Source organism: Malus sylvestris, chromosome 3, assembly GCF_916048215.2.
Source record: "Malus sylvestris chromosome 3, drMalSylv7.2, whole genome shotgun sequence".
Lineage (NCBI taxonomy): Eukaryota > Viridiplantae > Streptophyta > Magnoliopsida > Rosales > Rosaceae > Malus > Malus sylvestris.
Window position 1 is genome coordinate 28,527,845 of NC_062262.1, and position 27,062 is coordinate 28,554,906.

Here is a 27,062-nt window from a genome sequence, read left to right on the forward strand (position 1 = left end):
TATGGTGAATAGAGCTGGCACTACCTTTAGTTTGACACCAAAAGGAAGATGGAGAAGATTTGGAAGGAATAATTGAATTTTTAGAAAAATGGGAGTGAGTAAGTGTGGGGATGGCATTTGCTTGGAGATCTCACTTTTTATTATTTTATGTGATGGGAATATGTTAGTGGAAGTCAGAAGATGGCCCAGTGCACCTCCTTTCAGGTTTATTTACAATTTGTTTTTGGATTTCAATTTTGTTATTAAAACTAGATGTTTTCTTTTAGATGCTATCAAGTCATGATCTGTGCTTTTTGTCGAATGGTCACATTGAGGGGCTTCCATTGGGAGGTAGAGAGAGGTCCAAACTTTCTTCTTTTTCCATACATAGATATATTTTCTATCCTCATATGGTCTTCTGTAAATTGGGAATGGTCCCTCCCTTTAGATCTGACATTCGTGTCCTATTTTTCGTGTTTGTGTCATTTTCGTATCATACCCTATATTTTAACAAGTCGTTTCGTGTAATACCCGTTAAAATAAATGGGTAAAATGATCCGACTCGAAATTGACCCAATAATATTAATAGGTAAAATGATCGGACCCGTTACTCATTAAGAAAAATATATTTTAAACCAATAAATAACCAAATGAAAAACATAATACTAAATAAGTATATACATACCATATTGCCACATCCAAAACATAAAAACGCATTTTTCTTTTAAGTATATTTTCGCTTACCTAAATTGATTGCTCTAGCATTTTTCTTTGCAAGACTCGTATTTGTATTGTCTATACTTTCATTTCCAAGATCTCAGTCTGTTCCCATTATAATCTCCATGGACTCCTCATCTCTAAGGTTTACTAGAATCTGAATCTCTAGCATCCATTGCTTCTGAAACAAAATGGGTATAAATTAATTAATAGCTTAATTAATTAAGTAAAGTCTTTAATAGTTTTTTAATTAATGTAGAAATGTAAACAATATAGAAAAATTATATAAACGCTTGTAATGACAAACTTTACAACTTTCATGAAGAGTTTAACTTCGAAATTTGCCACTATAATCATATAAATCATAGATCAAAATTTAACCATTGATTGTTGTTTACATTTACGCTTCATTGTTCTCATCAAATTTTGTTTTTTTCAGAGTTTCTGTATTGAAAACATGATCTATTAGAGGATGCAGAAAGATGAACGGTTTGGATCGTTGATATTATATTCAAAGTTTTATGGTTAGTGAAAATATTGCTTGATGTTTATAAAGTTTCTACAAACTATATGACATCGACTCATATTTCAGTTAACCGTAAATATCGAAACGTGATATCAAAGATCTAAACCGTTCATCTTCTTACATGCGCCAGATGATCATGTTTTCAAAAAAGAAAATCTAAAAAATGAAATTCAGTAAGAAGAATAAAGTGTAAATGACAATCAACAGTTAAATATAAATTTAAGGTTTATGGATTATAGTGTTGGATTTCGAAGCTAACCCCTTCATGAAAGTTGTAAAGCTTGTCACTATGAGTGATTGTATATATATATATTTTACATTTTTTACACTTCTACATAATTATTATTAATTTTATTAATTTTTCCCTCAAATAAAAAACATTATTCATGAAGGTTTGGAGGATTTTAAAAATCTAAACGATAATGTAAGTGTAACCATTATCTACTCGTGGAGGAATAATGATGAATCACGAGTGTTTATATATTCTTTCACATTTTTCATACTTGTATGTATGTCTTCTTAGTTCTTGCCTATACAAATACTATACTAGTTTGTTTTAATTTTGGACAACAACATGTTAAGTAAAATTTATCCTAGTAATGATAATAAGGAACTCTCATAATAAAAATAAATAATGACTAAAACTTTTTTTTAAAACTTATATAGAATAATAATACAAAACTATATATTTAATATAGAATATATTGTATTAATATGGCTATTGTATTTTATAATAAATCTTTTAGTCATTAAACTTTAAAATTATCCAAATAATGTTTTTCTTAACGGGTCAAAACGGGTTACCCACGTGTTACCCGCATGTATACCTGTTAAGAATCCGTTATTAACGGGTCACTCGATAATGATCCAATTAGTTATCGTGTTGACCCGAAATCTGTTATTTTCGTGTCGTGTCAGAAACTGTCGGGTCTACTCCCCCCTCCCCTCGCATCTATTTCATGTGGTGGGCTTTTAAATTGTTTTCCCATAATTGGTTTTTTTTTTTTTTTATTTCATTCTAATGTGGGTTATACAGGGTTCTTTTAATTCACATATACGTTGAGTGATTCAGCATGAGAGGACTTGTTGAGAGTGTAAATCTCATATCGCGAATTAAGGGCTCGTTTGGAAGTGTGAATCTCATATACATGGGACTGGTTGATAATGTGAATGTCGTTCATGATGTGATTTAGATTGGATTAGAATGCCGTTCGCTTGGATAAAAACAAATATGGTATTACAATGTTACTTATAGAAAATATTTGACTGACAATTGTCATCCATTAAATTTGAACTCATAAGTCAAACTTTTGTAACGAAATAGAAATTGAATGTTTCAAAGCCAGATTTCATTGGTAATATTTTTTTTGGTCAAATGATAGATTTGTTAGGTTAAATATTAGATTAGGGAGTCAACTTCAAATCCACGTCGTGATGCCAGGGCAACACTCCTCTCCACCACTGTGGTGGAGGGCCGCTTGCTTATTGATAACATATTTGTCTTTGTATTTGTAGCAAGAGTTCTATTGTTGCCTTCTCTCCCCTTGAATAGAACACCTATATTAATACATAAAACAAAATTTGCCAATTGGGGATACCATTTTAGTTTCTACATCTCTTTCATCAAACTTATTTCAGAACAAAATAAATATACTGTAAAAGAAATTTTACTCAAAAAATACTTCATCCCCTTGAAAGAAATCTCTGCACAGTTCGAAATCAAAATAAAGAGAACCATTTTTTAGTTGACTATTGCTTGGGATAAAGTATCACCTTCTAACACAAGTAATTAAAAATTCTCGTGTAAGCTGTAACACAAGTAACATGCTTTTGACACCAAAAACCTACGTAGAGAGAGGATACTATTATCATTTTGGTTTCTTTTATATATGAACTTTTGAATTTAACAAAACATTGTAGAATTAGAGGTTTTCTGCTTTGTTTTTCAACCACGGTTTTAGTATTTTACAGCACAAACACTACTCACCATCACAATGAATACATATCTACACTTAAATGGACCTCCATGTAACTAAATGGATACCTATTGACCATCTCTACCCTTACGCTATGACCGATAATTTTATTAGTCTTATAGACGAGAGGGTTCTAGTCAGTGGCGAAGCCACGTGAGGGCGAGGAGTGGCCACCGCCACTCCCCTCGCCGGGAAACACCATTGGAGAGCTGGGTTCGCCACTCCCCTCGCGCCTCGTCGGAAAACCCTGGTTCATCTTCTCCTCTGTTTTTGCTGGGCAATCTGTTCTGCTGCGCGGAGCAGCAGCAGATTGCTGTTGTTTTTTTTTTTTTAAATCCAGGCCAAAACGACGTCGTTTTGGGCTTAAAAATTTTAAAACAAAACAGCGCCGTTTCAGCCATTACCAATCTGTTTCATTTCTCCATTGGTTTCGCAGCCACCCAATTGAGTGTCTCGTTTCTGATTCCTCGCGGGCTTGTACCTGTGCAACTCGAGAATCTTGTGTTCGAGCCTAACGACAAGGATTGAAACTTCGTTGCCTCGCTGGGTTGTGGTGGTGGATCTGCTAGTAGAAATCGTACGGCTCCCAGAGGTGGTCTAGCGGCAACGGCGGCGGCAATTGCAGTGACATCCTCACTAACGATTATGCCGTCGTTTTTTGTACTGTCTTTAATTCCATTGCTGACTCAATTCAATTTTTTATAACCCCGAAACAATAAAAAGTGAAAATTTGGGTTGGGTTTTTGTGGATTGGAAATTAATTGCATTGCATAGAATTATAGCGTAATGTTGTTATTTATTATTAATTATTGATATGAACCATTTGATGAATGAAATTGTTGATATTGATATGAATGAATATTGATGAATGAAGATTAGTGATGAATTTGTTGATTATTGATAATTTGAATTATTGAATCATTTATATAATTACTGATATTGAGTAATTGAATTGTTAGTTTAATTAGTTATTAGTCATATAATAAAGTTACTCTAGCATTAATACATTACGAGACTGTAACTTTTTAGTTATTAGTCATAACATAAAATATCGCTAACAATAATTGTAATTTTTTTGTATTGGTATATTATTGTCTACTATGTAAAGAATTTGATTGTCTACATTGTTTTAGAACCCTTTACGCTTTTAAGTTTCGCCCCTCCGGTCGACAATTCCTGGCTTCGCCACTGGTTCTAGTCATAGTGGTTATAACTTATAGTATTTGGCAATGTTTATGTGTCAAAGTAAACACGATAACATTGATAAATAGATTAGTTAGCATCAATTTTTTATCCAACAAGACAAAAAAAACGCATGAAATGTTTTGACTCAACACCTACATGATATTGAGCAGAATGACCTATAACTTATAATTAAGGTGTCTTATATCTTCGCAAAATGAAATATGGCAAATGACAAAGTTGCTAACTTCACATTTTAGAGAGTTTTCAAATGTTTTGACAACAATCTTCATCATTTACATGTAAAGAGCTAAGTATTATTCTTTTTGTTTGAACAACTTTTGTTGTTATCTTCTTCTTTTAAGCGTCTCAAGTTTTTTCCTCTAATTTAATAGCTTTCTTTTCAAGCATTTTGTATGAATGAGTGAACGATTATTTTTTTAAGTGTTATAATAGTAACTTACGATTTTTGTACCGTTTTAAGGAATGCAAAATCATCCTTGAATTTATTAAAACAGTGGCACAACAAAAAGAAGAAACTTATACTTTAAGAAATCTCCAATAGCATCCACTTTAGTAAGAAACATCAATGAATGTATCATTATTATTTATTATAGCATAACATGTCAAAAGAAGATATATTATAATATCTTGCATCCTACTTATCTACTTTTGTCTTTCTCTTGGAAGTTAACCAATTTTTTGTTCGAAGAAGTTTCCCAATTTTTAATAGAGTGGATCCGTAGCACCACTTTTTTTTCACATAAATTTTTATACATTTTTTTTTTGGTTCACTTGTAATGTATTTTAATAATTCGAACCATCTATTTTTTAGAACGTCATTTATATGTCATCATTGCAAAAAAATTAGATAAATAAAAAATCATTAAGACATTCATTTTGAGTAAAAAAAGAGACAAATACGGTTCTATAAAAGAAATCCTAAACCCTTAATCCAATGGTTATATGGTTTTAGATTTTGGTGATTTTTAGTAGACACGATCATTTAGGAAAGATTTAAAAGATAGACTATTCAAATCGTTAAAATAGATTATGAAATGGGCCCCCATAAACATGTGTGTTAATAATTATGTAAAAATAATAATGACACGGATCCGTCCTCTTCTTAATATGTTACTTTCCATTTTTCATTAGCATTGAATCACTTGTTAATCAAAAGTAAAAAAAAAAAATCATCAACAATGAATCAATGATGCATAGGCTCTACTTGCACGCTTATGCAAGTGGAGAGAAATTATCATGCATACCACTTTTATTTTTCTCATCACATAACTAAATAAATGATGAGAGAAATGAAGAGAAATGAATAACATGGAGTATATAATTTTTTCTCAAGTGAGAGGAGGGACTGATTATCATTTTATGTACTCCTCAAATCTTGATATGGAATTAATTCCAAGAGAAATGCTAAAGAGACTCTCTTAAAAGTGGGACTCTCCATGAACTCTCTTCCACATCATGGTTTTTTGCACAATATTTTATAATGTTGACACAGAAATTAACGTTAAACTGTGAGATAACAGAAAATCCATGGATAATCCTACTTTGAGAAAGTCTCCCTAGTATCTCTCCAAGATACATTTTTTAAGGTGTTCCAATACATGTAACTATTATAGATTCACTCTAATGAATCTAATTATCAATGGACCATGAAGACCACGCACACGAGCAAACACAAAAAAAGATAGATAATCGCACACGCAAAAGTAACGACACCACAAGAATTTATAGTGGTTCGGCCAATCTGTCGAATTCTTCAACAGTTGTCTTCTTCGACCTCTTTATGTTCAAAACCGGAGTTCTTCGGCGGAGAGGTCTTCTCTGCCATCATCCTCTCCGCCATCATCGCACCTACTCAACGTACCTGTAACTCGCTCCAAATCTCATCCCGGAACATAGTCAAACTTACTTTGCTAACGCCATAGTAAAGCTTGTCCATCAGTTCAAACATTTTGAGAAATGAGATGGATATCTTGGAGTTGATTTGGGGGATAAAAACTTGAAGTCGTTAATTTAGTATCAAGGCAAGCGTTCTCAGGCGGTAGTATCATGAGCAAACAAACCTTTATAATTATTAATAAACAACTGTAATTCATAAAACACATAGAAAACACAAATATAAGATACAGCAAGAATTATACTTGCAGACAAATAGAAATCGGAAATTTAAATTGAAACTATAGGGATAAAGAATCGATAAGGCATTCCATTTGAGTATGTTTGTGCACTTTAAGCAGCTCCCTTGAGCTTCTTTGTGATGGTGGCAATGTACTTCCCTTGGTGGAATGCTTGCTCCAGCTCAAGCTGAGATGGCTGTCTTGAACCGTCCCCAGCATACGTTCCTGCACCGTAAGGACTTCCTCCCTTGATATTCTCCATTTCAAACATGCCAGCTCCGAATGTGTAACCGATGGGTACAAATATCATCCCGTGATGAACTAGCTGAGTGATGGCAGTCAATCTATTTACACAAAAATAATCCCAACATTATTAATATCTCCACCTAAGATGTAGACAAATTTTCAATGTTCGTATAATTGATTAAATGTGATAAGACTCACGCAGTAGTCTCTTGCCCGCCACCTTGAGATCCAGTACTGTAAAAGATCCCAGCAGGTTTTCCAGCAAGCTGTTGTGTTCTCCATAGACCACCTGTTGCATCCAGAAAGGCTTTAAATTGGGCAGCCATCATACCAAATCTTGTTGGGAAGCCAAAAATGAATCCATCTGCGTCAGCAAGTTCATTTGGCGAGATGATTGGTACATCACTCTTTGGTGGTGCACTCATTTTCCCAAGCACCTCCTCTGGGAGTGTCTCAGGGACCTGTTTTATAAGCCTTATAGTCAGTCTTACTGTTCAATCAAGTTAACCAGATAGAGAAGACAAACTAATCACGGTACAGAAGAGAAAAAACATCAAAATTTCCTTTACTAAGAACCCGGGTCTTCATATCTAGCATCTACAGGGAAATAGATGGGAGGTGCACGACTGTGTGTATAAGCAAATGATAAAAGGAAGATCATGATTTGTAAGACTTACCAATGAAATTAAAATAAAACTAGAGAGAAGACTAGACAAGGATTGATACTAGTTTTGCCAATCTCAAAGCTATATATAATAACTAGCATACCAGAGGCAGTTTGAGACAGAGAACTAAAGATGAGAGGGGAGCAAGACACAGAAAATGATGGAATACAATGTACAGGTGCACCAAATATAGACAAGTAAACCTGATACATCGGACAATCAGTGAGAACCAATCTTTACAATGCTGACGTTTCAACAGAACATAAGGACACTAATCTGGCACTCCAAAGAGAGCATAAGAAAGCTCCATCACCCATGCTGTATGGGGATTTAAAGGAAGGTCAAATTTAAAGCTCAAAACTAGGCATAAAATGTTGAGACATGTCGTGGAAAAATGTTTGTCATGATGTTGAGCTAACCACCACGCAAGGTGGAACCCTAAAAATTTGGCATAGGGCTACTAGGCGTAATGTTTAGAATCATCTCATGTTTATACTCATGCGAAAACATGAAATTTGAATTTAATTTAAAATGGCTATTTTCCCAAAATCAGCAGTCCAAAGTTTATTCAGCATGCTCAATTAAAAATACGCTTCAATTTCTTGAAATGTTCGTAGTGAAATGAATGGATTAAAGAAAATGCACACCCACCTGCCAAAGGGCGGCTTCTACACCTTCGACAGAAGAAGTCCCTTTCTTTATTTCTTCTGCTAGTCTCCCGACATGTCCATACATAGAGTAGTACCTGTAAAATCGAACACGGATTTTGATTAAGAGGGTTGCATTATTTATGAAAAACAGCATTCTTGAAAATCAACTGGATGTAAAGCTTTTTTGGAACTCCAAAAAATCATCCTACACAGTATAAGGGAGAATATTCATTTTGCAGTCCTCCAGGCAGAATGAGTATTTTTGGTTGCCAATAACAGCTCCCTTTTTTTTTGTATTACACATTCTTTCCATGGGACCACTATACATTCTGTCAGCATTCTCAGTTAGAAATTACTGGGAAAAATATTTTCACAGAAGTGACTCTAATTGAACTGTTGTAGTCTGTCAATTCACAACCAAACAAAAACTTATAAGGTTTAAACCTCAACCACAGACACCCACATAACCAGAAGCACGCTGAATCAAGATTCCATGCCAACCTAAGCATTATCAATGGTGCCATTGACCACCTAGGTCGGCTTGAACTAAACGAGAGGGTCGGAGAATAAAAAACCAAGGGATTAAATTGTGGCATATGGGACATAGAAAGAATCAATTTGGCAATAAAAAAACAGATGCAAATGAAATGTGCGTTTAACAACACAGAACTGTAAGCATTAACGCAGGACCTCTCCATTTGATGGAAAATGTTGAGAATGGCTAGCTACCTTTTTCCAAAAATACATGCAATGACTTCATTTTTCATTCCTTAAACAGGGCACATGGAGCATTACCCAAGTATACAATAATTTCAAGTACGCAAGAGAGGTTAAAAAAAATCAATTAATTCCACAAAGAAATCAGGATAGAAGAGAATGATGTAGCCAATCAAGCACACAACGAAATGTGAGAAAGTAACTCCATAATTCTGCACTGCAGGAGAGACAGTATCACCACATTCCATCAACAACAATCAAAACAGACAAAAGCAGTTCGTACTATATATGGACTTTTCTTACTAAAATTTCAAAACCAACTGAATTGACTTTCATAAAAATGCCAACCAACTCTGCATTTCCCTGCCAATCACACCTCTCCTATCTCTGAATTGACTTTCATAAAAATGCCAACCAACTCTGAATTGACTTTCAATTCCTACCCTACAACAGGCAATTGTTTGGATTTTATATTGACTATCAAGGTTAAATCTAGTGCAACAGAGTGGAATGAATATTGACATAGACAAACAGTAGTGGGAAATGAATCAAAAATAATAAAGGAACTATAGGTCAGAGTGTGTAGTATACAGAAGTACTACTATTCCAAATTTCCAACATGTTCATCAGATCTCTAACTTTACAGGAGTATTGAAATTTAAATCTAATAGATCTTTCTTCCGCAAATGATTAGTAAAGATTCGCTAGGAAAAACAAATCCATATTCTAGACGGTAACTTACTTAGGTTTCAAAATGCACTATAACATCCATTAATTAAAAAGAATTGCCTCCGCAAAGCAAACAATTTTTTCCCATTCCTCCAGAAATTTCCTTGTTCTATTACTTTACAAAACTACTTTCTTCTGAAGGATCCAAAGCAAGTGGTTTTCAACATCACAAATCCCACAACAGGAGGAACACATTAAAGAAACAGTTTCTCGAATTAGACTGACCATAGCCATTAATCAATCACATTTCCTACTACACAAAAATCAGATCTTGGGGTAATCAAAAGCTCCGAAAAAACGCCTACACGGTAGGAAAAGAAGAAACTAACAACCCTTTAGCTCTATCTTTACCTATATTCGGTGCAAGAGTGTAATTCACATAAAGAAATTATCTAATTCACTTCAACCATTATATTTTTCACCGTGGCTGAAATTCTTCGATGATGGATTCAAAACAAAATAAAACAGGACACTACTGATCTCTTTGAATAAATTATCAGAAATGCGCAAGTTTCCTATGCCTATACTGGCTCTTACTTTCCCACTCTTCAGCAAAAAAATACAAAAAAAAAAATTAAAAATAAAAAGAGGAAAAAGCCAGAGCCTCTGACTCACCAACCCCACAATCTTCCTAAAAATATAAAGATTCAGCCTTTAAACACTTTGAATACGAAAAATAACACCCAATTCAACAAAACGTCCAAAAACACAAAGATCCAATCCAACAGAAAGATAATCAAATGGGTTCCTTCTATTTCAAAATTCGGAACCACCATATTCCGATGAAGCAATAACCAATTCAAAATTCTAACAGTCTGAAACTCTCACAGACTACAAATCACCATTACCCAACAACAACAAAATCAAATTAAAAAAAAAAAACTAAAAAAAAGGGGATCATTTAACAACAAATTCGCAGTTCTTACTTCATGGTGAATTGGTATAAAATTAAAAAAGTAAATTAAAATAAAGAATTGGGACTTACACAATATACACTTTGGTGGCCATGAATGCAGTCCTCCGGAGTCTTGTATGATTTTACTGCGCGTTGTGGGTTTTGAGCTAAATGCAGGGGCAGAAGGGGGGGGGGGGACGTTGACGATTTTGCACGCCTAGTGGAAGAAGCCAGAGCCCCTTTTATAGTGGAATATGGGGGATTAAAGTTTAATTATTATTTAATCTCTCTTAACGGTGGCTGATTCTTTTGATTTAGGAATGTGTTATCCACACATCTTTTTTAACTTTTCACATACCTATTGCTATTCGTTCTGTTGATCTTCTTCATTTTATTCAATTGGACGGGTGAAAATTAGAAAGGTATGTAAAAAGTAAAAAATGATGTATGGATATCACACCCCTTGATTTACGTGTTGGCAAATAGTAAACGGCGTCGTTTCAAAGTGAATCTTAGTTGTGACTGAAGTAATGGGATAATGATGCTAGGGTGGTGTCATGCTCATCACCATTGGAGTTTCTAGCAATGGATCTAGAAGAAGTCATTTTCTTAATAATTTTAATTAATACTTTATCATTTATTGGATATAATTTGTTTGGCTTTTTCAAATATATAGAAGAGGACAAATGGAAGGTATTGATATGTGGAGGGGGACGTAGTAAGATGTGGGGTGAGTTGAGCATTAGAGGGTTGATTTCAATAATGCAAGAAAAACTAGACCTAAAAAAGGCAATTCCAAACTTAAATTTTAATTTTGATTAGTATGAGGGGAGAAATTATATAGTGATATTGTACCACCACGTCATCGGTGATACTACCACTTAAAATTTTCCATATACAACTTATTTACACGGATTAAATATATTTCATTCTAACAAAATACAAATTTTAAAAGAGGAAATTGAAAAATAAATCCAATTCCGCAACCATGGCTGCTGGCAATTGGAAACCAATGGACAAGATGGAGAAGGAGCACAGTCTCTATAAGAAATCAGTAGATGAAATGGGCTTGCCATCCAAGCGCAACCTCAGCGAGTCTGGAGAAGGTCTCGGCCATGTCGAGCGAGATGACAATGCAAGGGTCAGTGCATGAGAGAGGAAAGAAAGGGAAGGAGGAAGAAGGCGATTCTGGGGCTTTTGTTTTCTTTTAAATTTCATTTTTTGTGTTAAAATAATTTTTAAATTTTGAATGAAAGTAACATGTGCGAATATGGTAGTATTGTACTACTTAATAATTTCTCGTATGAGAGATGCTATCTGGACTTGTTCAAAGAGAGTCTTTATATAGATATGTTTTCCCCATGTGGCTTCATAGTTTTTCTTAAGAAATAATGGTAAACTACACAATACACCAAATCTACATGGAGACTGTTGATGCACAAAATCAGTGAGGACTTTGGTACAACAGAAAATGTTAAGTTTGTGACCTTCGCTAGATTGCTCTGATCACTAGTGTGCATAAGTATGTAAATGGATAGAGACAGAGAAGTAAACACAAGATGTACGTGGTTCACCCAGATTGGCTACGTCCACAGAGTAGAGGAGTTCTCATTAATTGTGAAGGGTTTATACAAGTACATAGGTTCAAGCTCTCATTTAGTGAGTACTAGTGAATGATTTAGTACAAATGACATTAGGAAATATTGTGAGAGAATGATCTCCATTTATAGAAGAAACTTTCTAGTTTCATTCTGACATTGACACGTGTCGTATTGTGATTGGTTTCTGATGTTGACACGTGTCGCGCTATGATTGGCTTCTGATGTCGACACGTGTCGTGCTGTGATTGGCCTCCTGGTTGGAAGGAAACTCTTATGGGTCCTTGACGGTATAACGTTGACCGGTGCTCAGTAGTTTCGGGATTGGTCAAGTATGGTACAAACAGTGCTCCCCTAAGTTCCCAAGTGAGGGAAGCTCCTCGGTTGGGGACTTGCAAGATCCAAGCCATTGAGTAATCACGAAACGTCTAAGTACTGAAGTGTGGTATCATTTTCACTTGCCTTATCTGTCTCATATGTAGATGTGACATCTTCTCTGGAAGTACTTTTCCTCCATCTAGGGGTGGTATCTTTAACCGATGAAGATGCACAAGGTAATGTATCAATTTCACTTGAAGCTTACTTGTAGTTTCGGGCTTGGTCAAGTGCGATACAAACCCTATAGTAGGAGTCCTCCAAGTTACCGAGCTAGGAGATTTGCCCAAGGAGGTAACAGACTAGGTAGGCAATCAGACTTCCAAGTAAGCAACCTGGATCGGAGGTTCGACTTCGGCTTCCGGTTGATTGTTCTCTTTCTCCTTGTGTCGTAAACAACAATAAGGATAAGGAGAAGCAAATAGAGAATAGATGATATAAGATACTTTTGCTTTTGAAGAAGTAACTTTCCACAGGCTTATTCTTGAACTAGGCTGGAGGGTTTTCTGGTTTCCTTCAGAGTATAAGGCCGACTCAAGAATTTAAGGGTCAAAACAAGTCCATCAAATCTAGAGTGCGTTCAACCCTGATGATATGGGATACTTTTGCTGTTGACAAAGTAGTGGATGTATCGGCACGTGTTCTGTTACGCTTGTCTCCACATGTTTCCTTGTATCCTTCTCACTTGCTCTATCTGTTCCTCAGGTAGATGTGGTATCTTCTCTGGAAGCATAAGATGAAGATGAGTACTCGAGAGCAATGTCAGGTAAGTAATCAGGCAAGGGGTTCCAGGCAGTCAATTCTTAACTGGAAGCTTGATTCCAAGTGCTGACTAATTGCTCTCTTTCTCCTTGTCTTGCAGGTAAGAACAATGCCAAACAAAAAGACAGGGAAAAAGCATGATATGAGATACTCTTGCTTTTAACCCTGATGATATGAGATACTCTTGCTTTGGTGTGGCTTGTTTGCAGAGGTATTATCGGAAGGAAAAGAAGCTGAGTATTTCGAGAGATTCTGCTGAGAGTGCCCTCTCGGATGTGAAGAAAAGTTGAGCATTTTTTTATTTGCAGGTCTGCCTGGCTGTGGAGGATGGATGTTGACATATATAGGAGTCATCTTAACAACAAGTAGTAGTGTTATTCCTTTACCCTTCTTGGTCATATCAATGTAATATGAGCTGCAAGCTTCATGTGTTTTAACTTTGTCAGAGCACTTTGAAAAAATGGTCTGTGCTATCTGGAAAACTGATGTTGCGTGTGAAGATTGCAGACAAGCTTTATCCAAGGAAATCTGGCTCTCGAAGTTCGAAGAGCGGTGCCTATTCGGTTTTCGAACAAGCAATCATGTCGGGGTTTTGGCTCTCGAGATTCAGAGAACGGTGCCTTTTCGATTTTTAAGAAAGCAATCCTGTTGGGAGTCTGACTCTTGAGATTTGGAGAGCAGTGTCTCTTCGACTTTTGAGAAAGTAATCATGTTGGGAGTCTGGCTCTCGAGATTCGGAAGACGGTGCCTCTTCGATTTTTGAGCACGTAATCTGGTTAGGAGTCTAGCTCTCGAGATTTGGAGAGCGGTGCCTCTTCGATATTTGAGAAAGCAATCCTGTTGGGAGTCTGACTCTTGAGATTCGGAGAGCATTGTCTCTTCGATTTTTGAGAAAGTAATCCTATTGGGAGTCTGGCTCTCGAGATTCGGAGGGCGGTGCCTCTTCGATTTTTGAGCACGTAATCCTGTTGGGAGTCTGGCTCTCAAGATTCGGAGAGCGGTGCCTCTTCGATTTTTGAGCAAGCAATCTTGTTGGGAGTGTTTTCTCGAATATGAGTAAATGTTGAGAATTTTGCTAGTCTGCCTTGCCACGGAGCACAGAGATTGACACACATTGGGACTTTCTAGTTATCAAGCAGTGGTGATATTCCTTTACCCTTATGGGTAATAGTAGGGTAGTTGGACCTTCAAATTTATTTGTCTAAATTTTGTTAGAGATCTTTGGCAAAGTTATCTGTGGTACCCAAAGAGCTGATGTTGCGTGTGAAAAATGGTGCCTCTTCGGAATTCGGAGAATGGTGCCTCTTCAATTTTTGAACCAACGGCCCTGTTGCGCTTTCTTTTATAAGGGCACCAATTGTGTGCAAGAAGTACATTCAGAGAGTTATTGCTTGTAGGAATTTTCCCCTTACTTCAGAGATTTATTGCACCTCATTTCTCCTTCATCATTTTTTAGAATGTCTGGCCTATCCGACTATCGTTTTGAATTGAACTTTGGTGAAGAGGTAGCCATACCTTCTCAAGACAACATATGGCGCTCATCCTTCTTATCCCCTACTGGTCCTCTTACCGTTGGGGACTTTGTGATGAAAAATGATATGACTGCTGCGGTGGTGGCTATGAACCTTCTCACTCCCAAATATAATAGACTACTTTCCAAACGGTCTGATGTGTTGACTGTTAAGGATTTTCTGGCTCTCAGTGTTCAGTGTGCAGGTTATGTCTCTAATATGGCCCAACGCCTATTTGCTCGAACCTGCCAAGTTGAATCATTGGCGACTGAAGTGATAAGTCTCAAACAAGAGATCAGAGGGCTCAAGTATGAGAATAAACAGTTGCACAGGCTCGCACATGACTATGCTACAGACATGAAGAGAAAGCTCGACCAGCCGTAGGAATATGATGGTCAGATTTTACTTGATCATCAGAGGTTTGTGGGTTTGTTTCAAAGGCATTTATTGCCTTCGTCTTCTGGGGCTGTACCGCGTAATGAAGCTCCAAATGATCAACATTAGAAGCCAATCATAGCACGACACGTGTTAATATCAGAAGTCAATCATAACACGACACGTGTCAATGTCAGAATGAAACTAGAAACGCTCTTCTATAAATGAAAATCATTCTCTCACAATATTTCCTAATGTCATTTGTACTCAAGGAAGAAAATATCGGTAATATCGGAAATATCGGTAGTCCGAAAACACGGAAATATCGATGGAAATATCGGGATAATATCGATATCGATAAAAATTACATGGAAACCACGGAAATTGTAAGAAAAACTTGGAAATTTTTAATGAAACTTTGCAGGATGTTTATTTAGTCAATTATCTATTAGTTTATCACAAAAAATTGGAAGGAAATGCATTGCATGATGGATTTAACTGATTTAAGTTGATTATATAGCGAGCTGGCAAACATTATGAGTGTAGAAAATATGTAGTAATTAATGAAAGAAGTTTAAATACACCATAATCATTTATATATAATTAATTAGTACAATATTGGGAGGTTTTATTTAGGATATTAAAAAAAAAAAGGGAAGTGAATAAAATGATGAAGAATAATGTGCCGAATTTGACACTTTAAATTTCTTACACATAAGCATGCGTCTAGGCGTTGAAGTTCCAAATTATAGTATATCAATTAACGATTGAAAATCAATACGTTGAATAAGACTAAACTTTAATTTGGATGCCAATTATGTTTTTTCAAGTTTATATAAAGTAAAAGAATTGAATTTTGGAAGCCAGGAGTGTGTCAATTGTTTTATAATTCGTCCGAATACATATATCAGGTTGCTACTCAACGTAATTTGAAAGTATATCTAGTGCAAGGACTTGTCTTTTTTTGTTGATAAGCAAAGGGTTTGTAGATTTTTTTTGCTAAGCAGTAGAACATATTATGTTTGTTTAATCTTTAGCATTTGATGGTTGTCCACAAATAAAGACAAAACGTTTTGGTTTTCCGGCCAAACCACGGCGAGTTGGCTGGCATGCAAGGTATCAATCTCTTCGTCTCGTTGAGTAGTACAACTTTCCTTTTTGTTTCACTCAATTTCGTTGAGTATTGAAAAAGTTATACTCATTTGAATCTTACCCAGTTTTCGTGCGACCTCAGTGGCTTTCGAGGCATTTTCCGGCTACCCCACGATGAGTCAGACATCGTGTGAGGTACCATTCTCTTCGTCTCTTCGAGGGCTACAACTTTAATTTTTGTCTTGCTTGATTTTGTTGAGTTTTGACAAAGTTATGGCCGTTTAAAGTGGGTGTGGATTTCCTGCCGAAATTCCGATTTTCTCTCCCATTGGGTCGAGTCCCACATCGCCCACGCGAGGGCAGTGAGCAAGCAAGAAGGCCTATAAAAGCCACATTCCCAAGCTGAGAAAAGCATGTCTTGCTCGGCCTTTGGGCTATGATCAAGTGTAGTATATGTTGAGATTTCTCAGCATTTTTAAGTATTTTTGGATATTATATTGCGATATTATCGATAATTTCGAAAATATCGCGATATTATCGATATTATTGATAATATCGCGATATTTTGACGAAAATCATTTGGATAGTTAAAAAAATATCGAACCCTAAAAAAACGATAATATCGGTGAAATATCGCCGATATTATCGATTTTTTCTTCCTTGTTTGTACTAAATCATTCACTAATACTCACTAAAGGAGAGCTTGAACCTATGTACTTGTATAAACCCTTCACAATTAATGAGAACTCCTCTACTCCGTGGACGTAGCCAATCTAGGTGAACCATGTACATCTTGTGTTTGCTTCCCTGTCTCTATCCATTTACATACTTATCCACACTAGTGATCAGAGCAATTTAGCGAAGGTCACAAACTTAACATTTTCTGTTGTACCAAAGTCCTCACTGATTTTGTGCATCAACATTTGACGCCGTTTGTGGGAAACGATACGAAAAGTTATGTCGGTTCTTTCTTCATTTTTTCACCTCTGCTGTGAATCTGCAAAATCACAGAAACACCAAACCAAAATCCTAGTCTCATCTCTCTCTCTAGAAACCCAGAAATGGGTAAGCAGAAAAAACACATACTCTAGATCTCTCTGCATTCCTCATCCGAGGTTTGTTCCCAGTACATTAAACTCTCTACATTTCTCTCTCTTCTTTTTGCTCTTGCTTCATTGGGCTTCCAATCCCACTCGACGATCTGAGCGGCGATGTTCCTCGGTATCCTGGCTTCATAGAGTCCGAGCCCGCCTATACGTCGTCGGAATCAGAGAAACGATCGCGATCGGTCCTTGTTTAACCCGATCATCGTTCTTCGGGGCCCACCCGACACAAAATCCGACCTGGGAAGTTTTGAGCTGTTCTATGACGATGGAGCCGGGATGGGTCTCCGCCCACTGCCGTCATCGATGTCGGATATCTTAATGGGTTTGGGTTTCGACCGGTTGCTCCACCAATTGACCCAATTGGAAAACGGTGTCACGCGGCTCGACCACCCTCCGGCGTCCAAAGTCGCGATCGAGTCGATGCCCATCATCAAAATCATCGACAGCCACGTCTCGATGGAGTTGCACTGCGCTGTTTGCAAAAAGGCTTTCGAGCTCGACCCCGAAGCTCGGGAGATACCGTGTAAGCACATCTACCACTCAGATTATATCTTCCCATGGCTTTCGATCCAAAATCCGTGCCCGATTTACCGGCACCAGCTCCCCACCGATGTGAGAGGCCCGCGTGGCGATGGCATGGCTTCGTCAGAGAACAATGGCGTGGTTGGAAAAGAAGAGACAGTGGGGTTGACTATCTGGAGATTGCCTGGTGGCGGATTCACTGTGGAGAGGTTCACCGGAGACAGAAGAGCTGCAGAGCGCGAGCTTCCAATTGTTTACACTAAGATGAATGGTGGGTTCAATAGAGGTGGCTTCCAGTTGTCAGGTTGTTTCTTCATGATTCTATGGTGCATCTCTGGTATGCCTCATGTGAATTTTCTAAACAATTTTTGTTGGTTGTCCATCTTTTTGAAGTGTTCTAGTTTCTAGGAAAGACGGAATACCATCTGATTCAAAGTCCATGTCTACTTTATTGGATGCCACCTCTAGCATCAAAGGTTAATAGTTCGCATACGGGTGCTCAGTCAGACAATGGTTTAATGTTGTATTACCTCCCCAGCTATAACCCATATGCCCCATGAACAACTAAAAGAGCTGTAATGGTTTCTGGCAAGGAGGAGCCAGATTCTTCTCTGCCCCTAACAATGGACTACTGTCTATTCTACTTGATCATCATCATCCTTGAGTCTTAACAAGCATGTGCAGTTTAATCCAAGTGATGTCAAGACGCTTTTCAGAGCTCTCTTTGAAAGAATGGGCTAGCAAACTGATACTGACCTGATAGGTATGGTAAAAAGCAGAATTGCCGCTCCACTCAGTTTCACCATGTAAGGCAGGACAAGCAATAATTCAAAGAGCTCAGTGACCCATCCCCTGCATCTTCTTTACAGGGTGGTAACCATGTCTGAAGGCCCAGAGGATATGTCTACTTGAGCAAAGAAACGCAGTGGGAAACAAAAACAAAAGCAAAAGCAAAGCATAAAAGAAATGAGAAAGCAAAAGTAAGGAATAAACACCCCACCAGAATGATGTAATTTACTTTTCTTGTTTTTGTATGATGTAATTTATTTTTCCTATCTTTCGGAGATATCTGTATAAACCCCATCAGAGGGTAATAATAATAATAATAATAAATTAAAAATTAAAAAAAATTAAAAAAAAAGGGCAAAGCCCAAAATAAATGGGTTGGAATGTTATGGAGGGCGAAGGCCCATAAGCCCAAAATAGCACCAACCATGTGATTAAAAGTACGCACAGTACTCCAAAATTATTTGGCACCACGCCGCCATTACCACCAACCAGGTGATCAAAAGTACGCCCAGTACTCCAAATTTATTCAGCAGCCTGCTGCTATGACCACCAACCAGGTGATCAAAAGTACGCCCAATACTTCAAAATTATACATGAGCACTACTCATGTCAATCATACATAAACATTCATGAGCATCACTCATTCAATCATACATAAACATTCATGAGCATCACTCATGTCAACATTCACGAGCATCACTCATGTCAACATCCATGAGCATCACTCATGTCAAAACAACACAAACATTCATGAGCATCACTCATGTCAATCAGCTTCAAAAGCTTCATTTACAGAGTTCCAGCTTCAAAAGCTTCATTTACAAAAGCTCTAGCTTCAAAAGCTTCATTTACAAAAGCTCTAGCTTCAAAAGTTTCATTTACAGAGCTCCAGCTTCAAAAGCTTCATTTACAAAAGCTCTAGCTTCAAAAGCTTCATTTACAGAGCTTTGGCTTCAAAAGCTTCATTTACAAAAGTTCTAGCTTCAAAAGCTTCATTTACAAAAGCTCTAGCTTCAAAAGCTTCATTTATAAAAGCTCTAGCTTCAAAAGCTTCATTTACAGAGCTCTAGCTTCAAAAGATTCATTTACAAAAGCTCTAGCTTCAAAAGCTTCATTTACAAAGCTCTAGCTTTAAAAGCTTCATTTACAAAAGCTCTAGCTTCAAAAGCTTCATTTATAGAGCTCCAACTTCAAAACTTCACTTACAAAGCTTCACCTACAAAGCTTCAGTGCAGGGTATACAAATACCACCTCCGAACAACCGCCACTTTGGCCCATACATGGATTCAATTTGAAGTTTCCAACCAACAGACTCTATTGACTGAAGACTTGGGGGATTACACTATACACCATATATTGGGCCTCATGAAAAATACTTAGGGGATTTAGCCCATCACTTATGTATTAAGGAGCGAGCCCTTATTTTATAAAAGGGACTCCCTCACTTTCATTAGAGAGCACCCATTATTCATGTACTGAGGAGCGAGCCCTTATTTTATAAAAGGGACTCCCCCACCATCACAAAAGAGCATCGCCGCCAACTGAATAATCGCCTCACCGCGAGCATCAACTCTAGCCCATCATTTTTTGTATTGAGGAGCGAGCCCTTATTCTATAAAAGGGACTCCCTCACCATCATTAGAGAGCATCGCCGCCAGCTGAGCAACTGCCTCACCGCGAGCATCACTCTAGCCCATCATTTATGTATGAAAGAGCGAGCCCTTATTCTATAAAAGGGACTCCCTCACCTTCAAACGCCACAAGCCGAGCCAACCAAGGCAACATAAGTCATAAGCCGAGCAGCCTCGCAACATGTGCTACTTCTAGTTGATCATCATTTCACTTTGAGCACCGCCTCATATCAAGTATAAGTTCAAGATGACATCTAGTTACTTCAGCCCACACATTGACTGAATTTCAAGTCTCCAGCCAAAAGACTCTCTTGACTGAAGACTTGGGGGACTACTATTTGTACTATACTTAGGGTCTTCGTATTTAGATCTCGTATAAATACTCATGGGACTCAAATGTAATTATGTAATAAGGGAAGGGGCAAATATGTAATAAATGATGAGCCCTTATTCTATAAAAGGACTCATCACCCTCACAATTGAGGGAGGCCATTTCTTAGGGCATGGGAAGAGTTCTCTCAACCTTAGAAGCTTTCTCCCTCACTCCCCTCACCTCTCAGAGAAATACATAATCAGTGTGGACGTAGCCCAAACCTTGGGGTGAACCACGATACATCTTGCGTTATTTACTTTCATGCAGATTCACGGTCGAATTTACGTTGTTCTAAGACCTTCGGTTTTGTGCATCAACAGAGACTTTTTTGAGCAAATCTCGTTATCATTCCTCACACTTCGTGGTTGATTTTTTTTTTTTTTTTTTGAAATAGAACACATACAAACTGAGAATAGTGTGTATAATGGGCCTCAATAAAACATTGTCGAGGTTTTCAAACTAGTTGAAGGAAAAAGAGTGTCCCGCACGACAGAAATAACTATCCTTAAATGACAATACATAACAAAACATAACAAATTACGAGCTTTCTTCAAATAAAATACCCCTAATCAAATCAGGGGCGTCTTCAAACCATAAGAACTATTGATTACTTCCAACATCCATTCGAGCAAGCCTGTGCGCAGCTGAATTACCTCCCATCTGCACATAGTTCACCAACGACAGAGGAAAAGACTGGAGCAAAAAGCTCAGATCATTAATGATAGGCTCTAAAAGTGAACAATCCACATCCTGACCCTTCATGGGTGCCAAGACCAAGCTAGAGTCACCTTAAAAAATCAGCCTTTGACTATCAGGACAAAACGCTTGGGCTAGCAACACAGCCTGACAAGCAGCAAAGAGTTCTCTATAGAACGCAGAGCATGTCCAACCAATCGAATATGTAGTTGCAACAATGAATTCTCCCTTATGATCTCGCATAACAGCACTAAATCCTCAACTTGAACCTTGCTAGATCCACGTTCCGTCGAAATTGCACTTGACTCAGTCGACTTCAGGTTTCCGCCATCTCTGCGGAGGATTGGTGGATTTTTTCATACCTGTTTTATGCCAGTTTTGGTGCTCCTGCAGCCATCCCTCTGTTTTGACCACCAATTCCTGCGGCAACACCCGAGCCCCATCCCAGACATCATCATTCCTATTTTTCCATAACATCCAAATGGTCATCAAACAAAGATCGAAAACCATATAAGGGGAATGCACAGCAATACTAGATAGCCAATGAAGAAACTATTGATGGTCCCCTCCTCGATTCTAAATCCCAAACCACTAAACCAGACTATCTTAGCCAGGTTGTAGTCCCGAAGTATATACTCTGTTGATTCACCGTGTTCCCCACACAGACTACAACAATTATCCACAAACACTCACCGCTTAGGAAGGTCAAATCTTAACCTTCCCCGGTACACAAACGTTCCATAACTTCCTCAACAACTTGCATCGTCCATCGTCTAGCAACATAGCAAAGGCACTTGCACCAGCTCTTTAAAAAAAGACAAGTGCCTTGGCCACATGATAGGCACTCTTTACAAAAAAAAAACTTCCCGTTGCGTTCATAATGCCAAACTCTACGATCCATGATCGTTCGAAAGCTTAACGAAATACTCAAAATCTGTTCCACTTCCTCTTGAGAGAACATATCCTGTAATAGCCTAATATGTCATTGCCTCAAACATGCCACAAACAGTTTATCCACTGTGGTCTCTGTGTCCCAGTCTCCCAGCGGTGGGCTCAACACTTAAAAGTATGTGTCCCTCAGTAGCCAGTTATCTTACCAAATTTTGATAGTGGACCCATCCCCCACCTGCCAACGACACCCTTTAAGAATCACAGGCCTAGCCGCCACAATGCTCCTCCATACATACGATTTACCCAAGCACTAAGAAACTCGATATTTGGAAAATATTGGGCTATAAACACTTGATAGGCTAGGGACTCAGGTTGTTGGAGAAAACACCAAGCTTGCTTTGCCAATAAAGCAAGGTTAAACGCATAACCCACCCTCTTGTTTAGGCTTACACAATTGGCGCCAATTAAGCCAATGAATTTTCTGCTTGCTCGGATCACCACTCCACCAGAACTTTGCAATCATTGCATTCACCTATTCACAGAAAGATTTGGGAAGAAGAAAACATTGCATAGAGTATATGGATAAGGCTTGTGCCACAGTTTTCACTAGCAACTCCCGCCCGCACAACTTAACAAACCACCACGCCAGCTTTGTAATTTCTTCCAAAGATGATCTTTCACATATGAAAAAGTTTCTTTCTTCGACTTTCTGATGAGCACCGGTAAGCCTAAGTATTTGTCATGAAACTCGACTCGCCGCATGCCTAGACAATTCGCAAGGAGCTATTTGTCATAGGTTGTGAGATTAGTGCTAAATGAAACACAACTCTTTTCCAAATTAACGACTTGTCCCTAGTTAGGATAGCTGAGAGACCTTCGGCACACATGACAAATAAATACGGGATAGGGGATCTCCTTGCCGAATTCCCCTTCCAGGCTATACATACCCTACTGGCTCACTATTTAACTTAAAAGAGTAGGTCACAGTAGAGACACATATCATAATCATATGAACCCATGTCTGTGAGAAACCCATTCGTTCCATAATGGCCTCTAAAAACTTCCACTCCAGATTATCATAAGCCTTACTGTTGTCCAATTTCAATGCCATTAGACCATTCATCCCTGATGACCTTTTATGCATATAATGGGCAACCTTCGCAGCCATTAAACAATTATCTGAAATCAACCTCTCAGGTATAAAAGCACTCTGTGTGGGGGAAATTATACGAGGGAGTATGAGTTTCAGTCGATTCGTTAATACCTTTGCCATAATCTTATAAAGCACATTACAGAGGCTAATAAGACGCAACTGATTCATCTTCGTTGCCTCTCTCACCTTGGGAATCAAGGTGACATGAGTATAATTAATCTTCCTTAACATTTGCCCCAATAACACCATTGACGAACTCCCTTATAAACATCAGGACCAACAATCCCTAATGTTTTTGGTAGAACTTTGGACTCATGCCATCAGGCCCCGGGGCTTTAGTATGATGCATCTGGAACATGACACACTTCACTTCCTCATCCGAGATAGGCCTTTCAAGCTCAAAATTCATTTCCTCATTGACCATGTGTGTTATATTGCATAAGACATCTTCAAAATTAGCAGTAGCATTTGAAGTAAATAAATTGGAGAAATAGGAAACCACCATATCCTTCATGCCAAACCCCGCCATCATCTAAAAGCTCATGCAACCAATTCCGATTATGCTTCCTATTGGCTTTCTGGTGGAAGTACTTAGTGTTCCGATCACCAAGCCTGACCCAATTTTCTTTTGCTCTTTGTCTCCAGAAAAGTTCCTCTTGCTCAAGCAAGTGGTTCAAATGTCCAATGAGCACCTTCTTTTATTCAATCGACTCATCCGTAAAAGGTTAACCCAGCAAAGATGTAAGTTTATCCTCGTCCAATCAAGCATCATTGATCTTCCCTTTAATTTTGTGAATTATCATAAAAAGGAAAAGGTTTGCGAAAATAGATTAAAGGGAATGATGATGCTTGATTTTAAATATTTTTTTTCCCTCAACCTCAAGTCTAATTACTAGAATTTATGTCATAAATTGAGATTTGATTACAATAACTACATGTATTTAATACAATCATCATCTCGATGATGATTGTACTTGTTTGTACCATACTTGACTAATCTCAAAACTACTGAGTACCGGTCAACGTTATACCGTCAAGGACTCAGAAGAGTTTCCCTCCAACTAGGAGACCAATCACAGCGCAACACGTGTCGACATCAGAAGCCAATCATAGCACGACACTTGTCAACATCAGAAGCCAATCACAACACGACACGTGTCAATGTCAGAATGAAACTAGAAACTCTCTTCTATAAATAGAGATCATTCTCTCACAATATGGCCTAATGTCATTTGTACTAAATCATTCACTAGTACTCACTAAAGGAAAGCTTGAACCTATGTACTTGTGTAAACCCTTCACAATTAATGAGAACTCCTCTACTCCGTGGACGTAACCAATCTGGGTGAACCACGTACATCTTGTGTTTGCTTCCCTGTCCCTATCCATTTACATATTTATCCACACTAGTGACCGGAGCAATCTAGCGAAGGTTACAAACTTTACACTTTCTGTTGTACCAAAGTCCTCACTGATTTTGTGCATCGACAGTACTTAATATAATCAGATGATGATTATATTAAATACATATATTCACATGAATTATATCTAACCGTTAGATGATGATTGAATTGAATACATATAAGTATTATCGTCAATGATGACATTTTACTCTTTTTTTATAATGAATTGTGTTATCTATACACCACTTTTTAGATCATCTCCAAAGAAAATGTCAAGTTATAAAAGTCAAATTACAATTGATGGCTGGTGTGACAATATTAAATCTTATGTCAAATTTTATATTTCTCCGACCGAATTGCTAAATATTATTATTTTTTATTTAAATAGAATTTTAAATGGTTGTAATTATTAAAAAAAATTGTTGAAACAAAATTCTTATTAGTTGAAGTGTGAGTGGAATAAGAACCCACTATTAAAATGAATTAAAAATAAATTTGACATTGATGTCAAATTTGACTCCTAATCACAAAGTCTTCTAATTCAGTCAACAAATAATATTTTGGTTGGATAGATGCATGGCATTCCACCTAGGATTTTAATCTCATTTGGAGATGCTCTTACCTTTTACAAATTTTTCTCAATTTACAACCGTCGAATTGAATGAACTGAAGAATGTCAAATGATATAATTGACAAGAAAAGTGTGAGCGGAATAGGACTACCCTTTAGAATTGCGTAATGCTAAGGAGACTAAATTTGAAGATAAAAATTTACAAACTAAATGATGTGTCACTAGTATGAATGAATATTTGTATCTACACTTTAAGTAATAAACAAATTATCAACTACCATATCATGTAATTTCTAAAATTTTGTCTATAAATTTTATCTCCCTAATATTACCCTTTAGAATTAGATGGCAAAGGAAGTTCTTGCCAAAAAAAAGGTAGAAGAAGTTGATGGCGTTTGACTCATTGCAAAATTAATGGGGACGAAAAGAAGTCGACAAAAGAGAAAAAGAAATTAGGGACTAAAGAGATGACGCAGCAGACGCTGCATGCTGACCCAAACTAGAAAATCACAGAACCGGATTCCCTGCTGAGCTTAGGAGACTAAGCCTCATGAGCAAAGGATCAAGACAGTTGAAATTGATCAAACGACTATAAACAAGAAGTCTCTCTAAAAGTTATAATAATTGCAACTGTTGGATCAAATTTCAACAGCTCGGAGGGGATCCGGTTCCAAAAATCACCGAAATTTAGGGTTTAGTAACCTAACCTACCTACCTACCAACTCCTATTTGATCTTATCTTACCTGTTAATTAGTAGTAATTAATTTAGTTTATTACGGTTACAGGCCATACCAAGTTGGCATGTCACATGAAAAATCATATTAATCAAGTCTGCAAAGTGCAAAACAAATTATATATTCAAATGTAGCAATGGAATTTTACAGCTATTCACATCTTTCTTGAGTACTTGAGCTAAGTATCTAATGATCCTTAAGTTTTGTTGGATAACCAGTTGAACGGCTCGCAAGTGTATCAAGTTTGTTTCGTCAAGGCAACAAAGATGCAACTGATGTATGCAAGTTTTCTTTATGTTTAAGCCTATAAATTACCCTCAGAAGAACAAAAATATACATTCAAAAATTGATCTATCTTATACACTTACATAACCTCACGATATTAACAATACAAATCACATTTAGTTAACATTGCCCAAAAATTGTTTGAAAATTTTGGACAAAGAAAATCCAACTTCCAGCTGTTGTTTCTAACTTTCTATATCCCCAATCCAAATCAAGATTAAAGCAGGCTTGACATGGTGTTTTAATCCCTAACTAGTTTTTCTGGGTAAATTTTTTATTCGAATCGAATTGAAGAACCAAAAAACTTCTACTGGTTCGTGGTTTTTCAGCAGGAAAGCACCGTTGTTGGTAATTCGTGAGAGAAAGATCGAGAGGTTGGACAACAAGAGAAGGCGACGTTTGGGAGCAAAAGAAGACTAGGTTTGGGAATGACAGAAGGAGGGAGGGAGAGAGAGGGAGAGAGGTGAAAAGGAAAGAAAAAGTGGAGAAGAAGTTGAAGTAGAGCCTTTAACGATGATTGACGTGTGGGCAACGTGGACAAATATGTCTTTCCACTGTGCCAAGGAGGAGAAAGAACGAGGGATGGGAGAGCAGCTTGAGGCCATTTTTGTCATTTTACTATTTACGAGTAGTAGTTGAGTTTTAGTATATGTATAATGTTCTCACCCAACAACAGACATGATGATGTGTGGCTAGTGGAATTCAGTTAGTAACAATTCACAACTTCTTTTGCTTTTGTGCCAACTTCTTTTTTCCTTCAATTTATAACCTTTT

The 27,062-nt window shown here is 37.4% G+C and overlaps 1 protein-coding gene and 1 pseudogene across 1 annotated transcript; one reads left to right on the forward strand and one right to left on the reverse strand.

Annotated features, from left to right (window-relative positions):
* Positions 1-6,448: 6,448 nt before the first annotated feature.
* Positions 6,449-10,644, reverse strand: LOC126617401 (probable NAD(P)H dehydrogenase (quinone) FQR1-like 1). The gene is made up of 4 exons (XM_050285464.1): positions 10,511-10,644; positions 8,081-8,174; positions 6,963-7,225; positions 6,449-6,862 (listed from the first exon to the last, which is right to left on the reverse strand). Exons 1-4 carry the CDS (start codon positions 10,531-10,533, stop codon positions 6,631-6,633), a joined length of 612 nt encoding a protein of 203 aa, XP_050141421.1. The 5' UTR covers positions 10,534-10,644; the 3' UTR covers positions 6,449-6,630.
* A 764-nt stretch (positions 10,645-11,408) lies between these two features.
* On the forward strand, positions 11,409-18,242 carry LOC126617133 (E3 ubiquitin-protein ligase RDUF2-like; annotated as a pseudogene).
* The last annotated feature ends 8,820 nt before the right edge of the window (positions 18,243-27,062 follow it).

Bases quoted from the DNA above. Each gene is read 5' to 3' on its own strand.
- LOC126617401 (XM_050285464.1), bottom strand. From the start codon at position 10,533: ATGGCCACCAAAGTGTATATTGT. The intron at 7,226-8,080 runs GTGGGTGTGCAT...CTTATAAAACAG, and splicing joins TAGAAGCCGCCCTTTGGCAG to GTCCCTGAGACACTCCCAGA. The intron at 6,863-6,962 runs GTGAGTCTTATC...TTGTGTAAATAG, and splicing joins GGCGGGCAAGAGACTACTGC to ATTGACTGCCATCACTCAGC.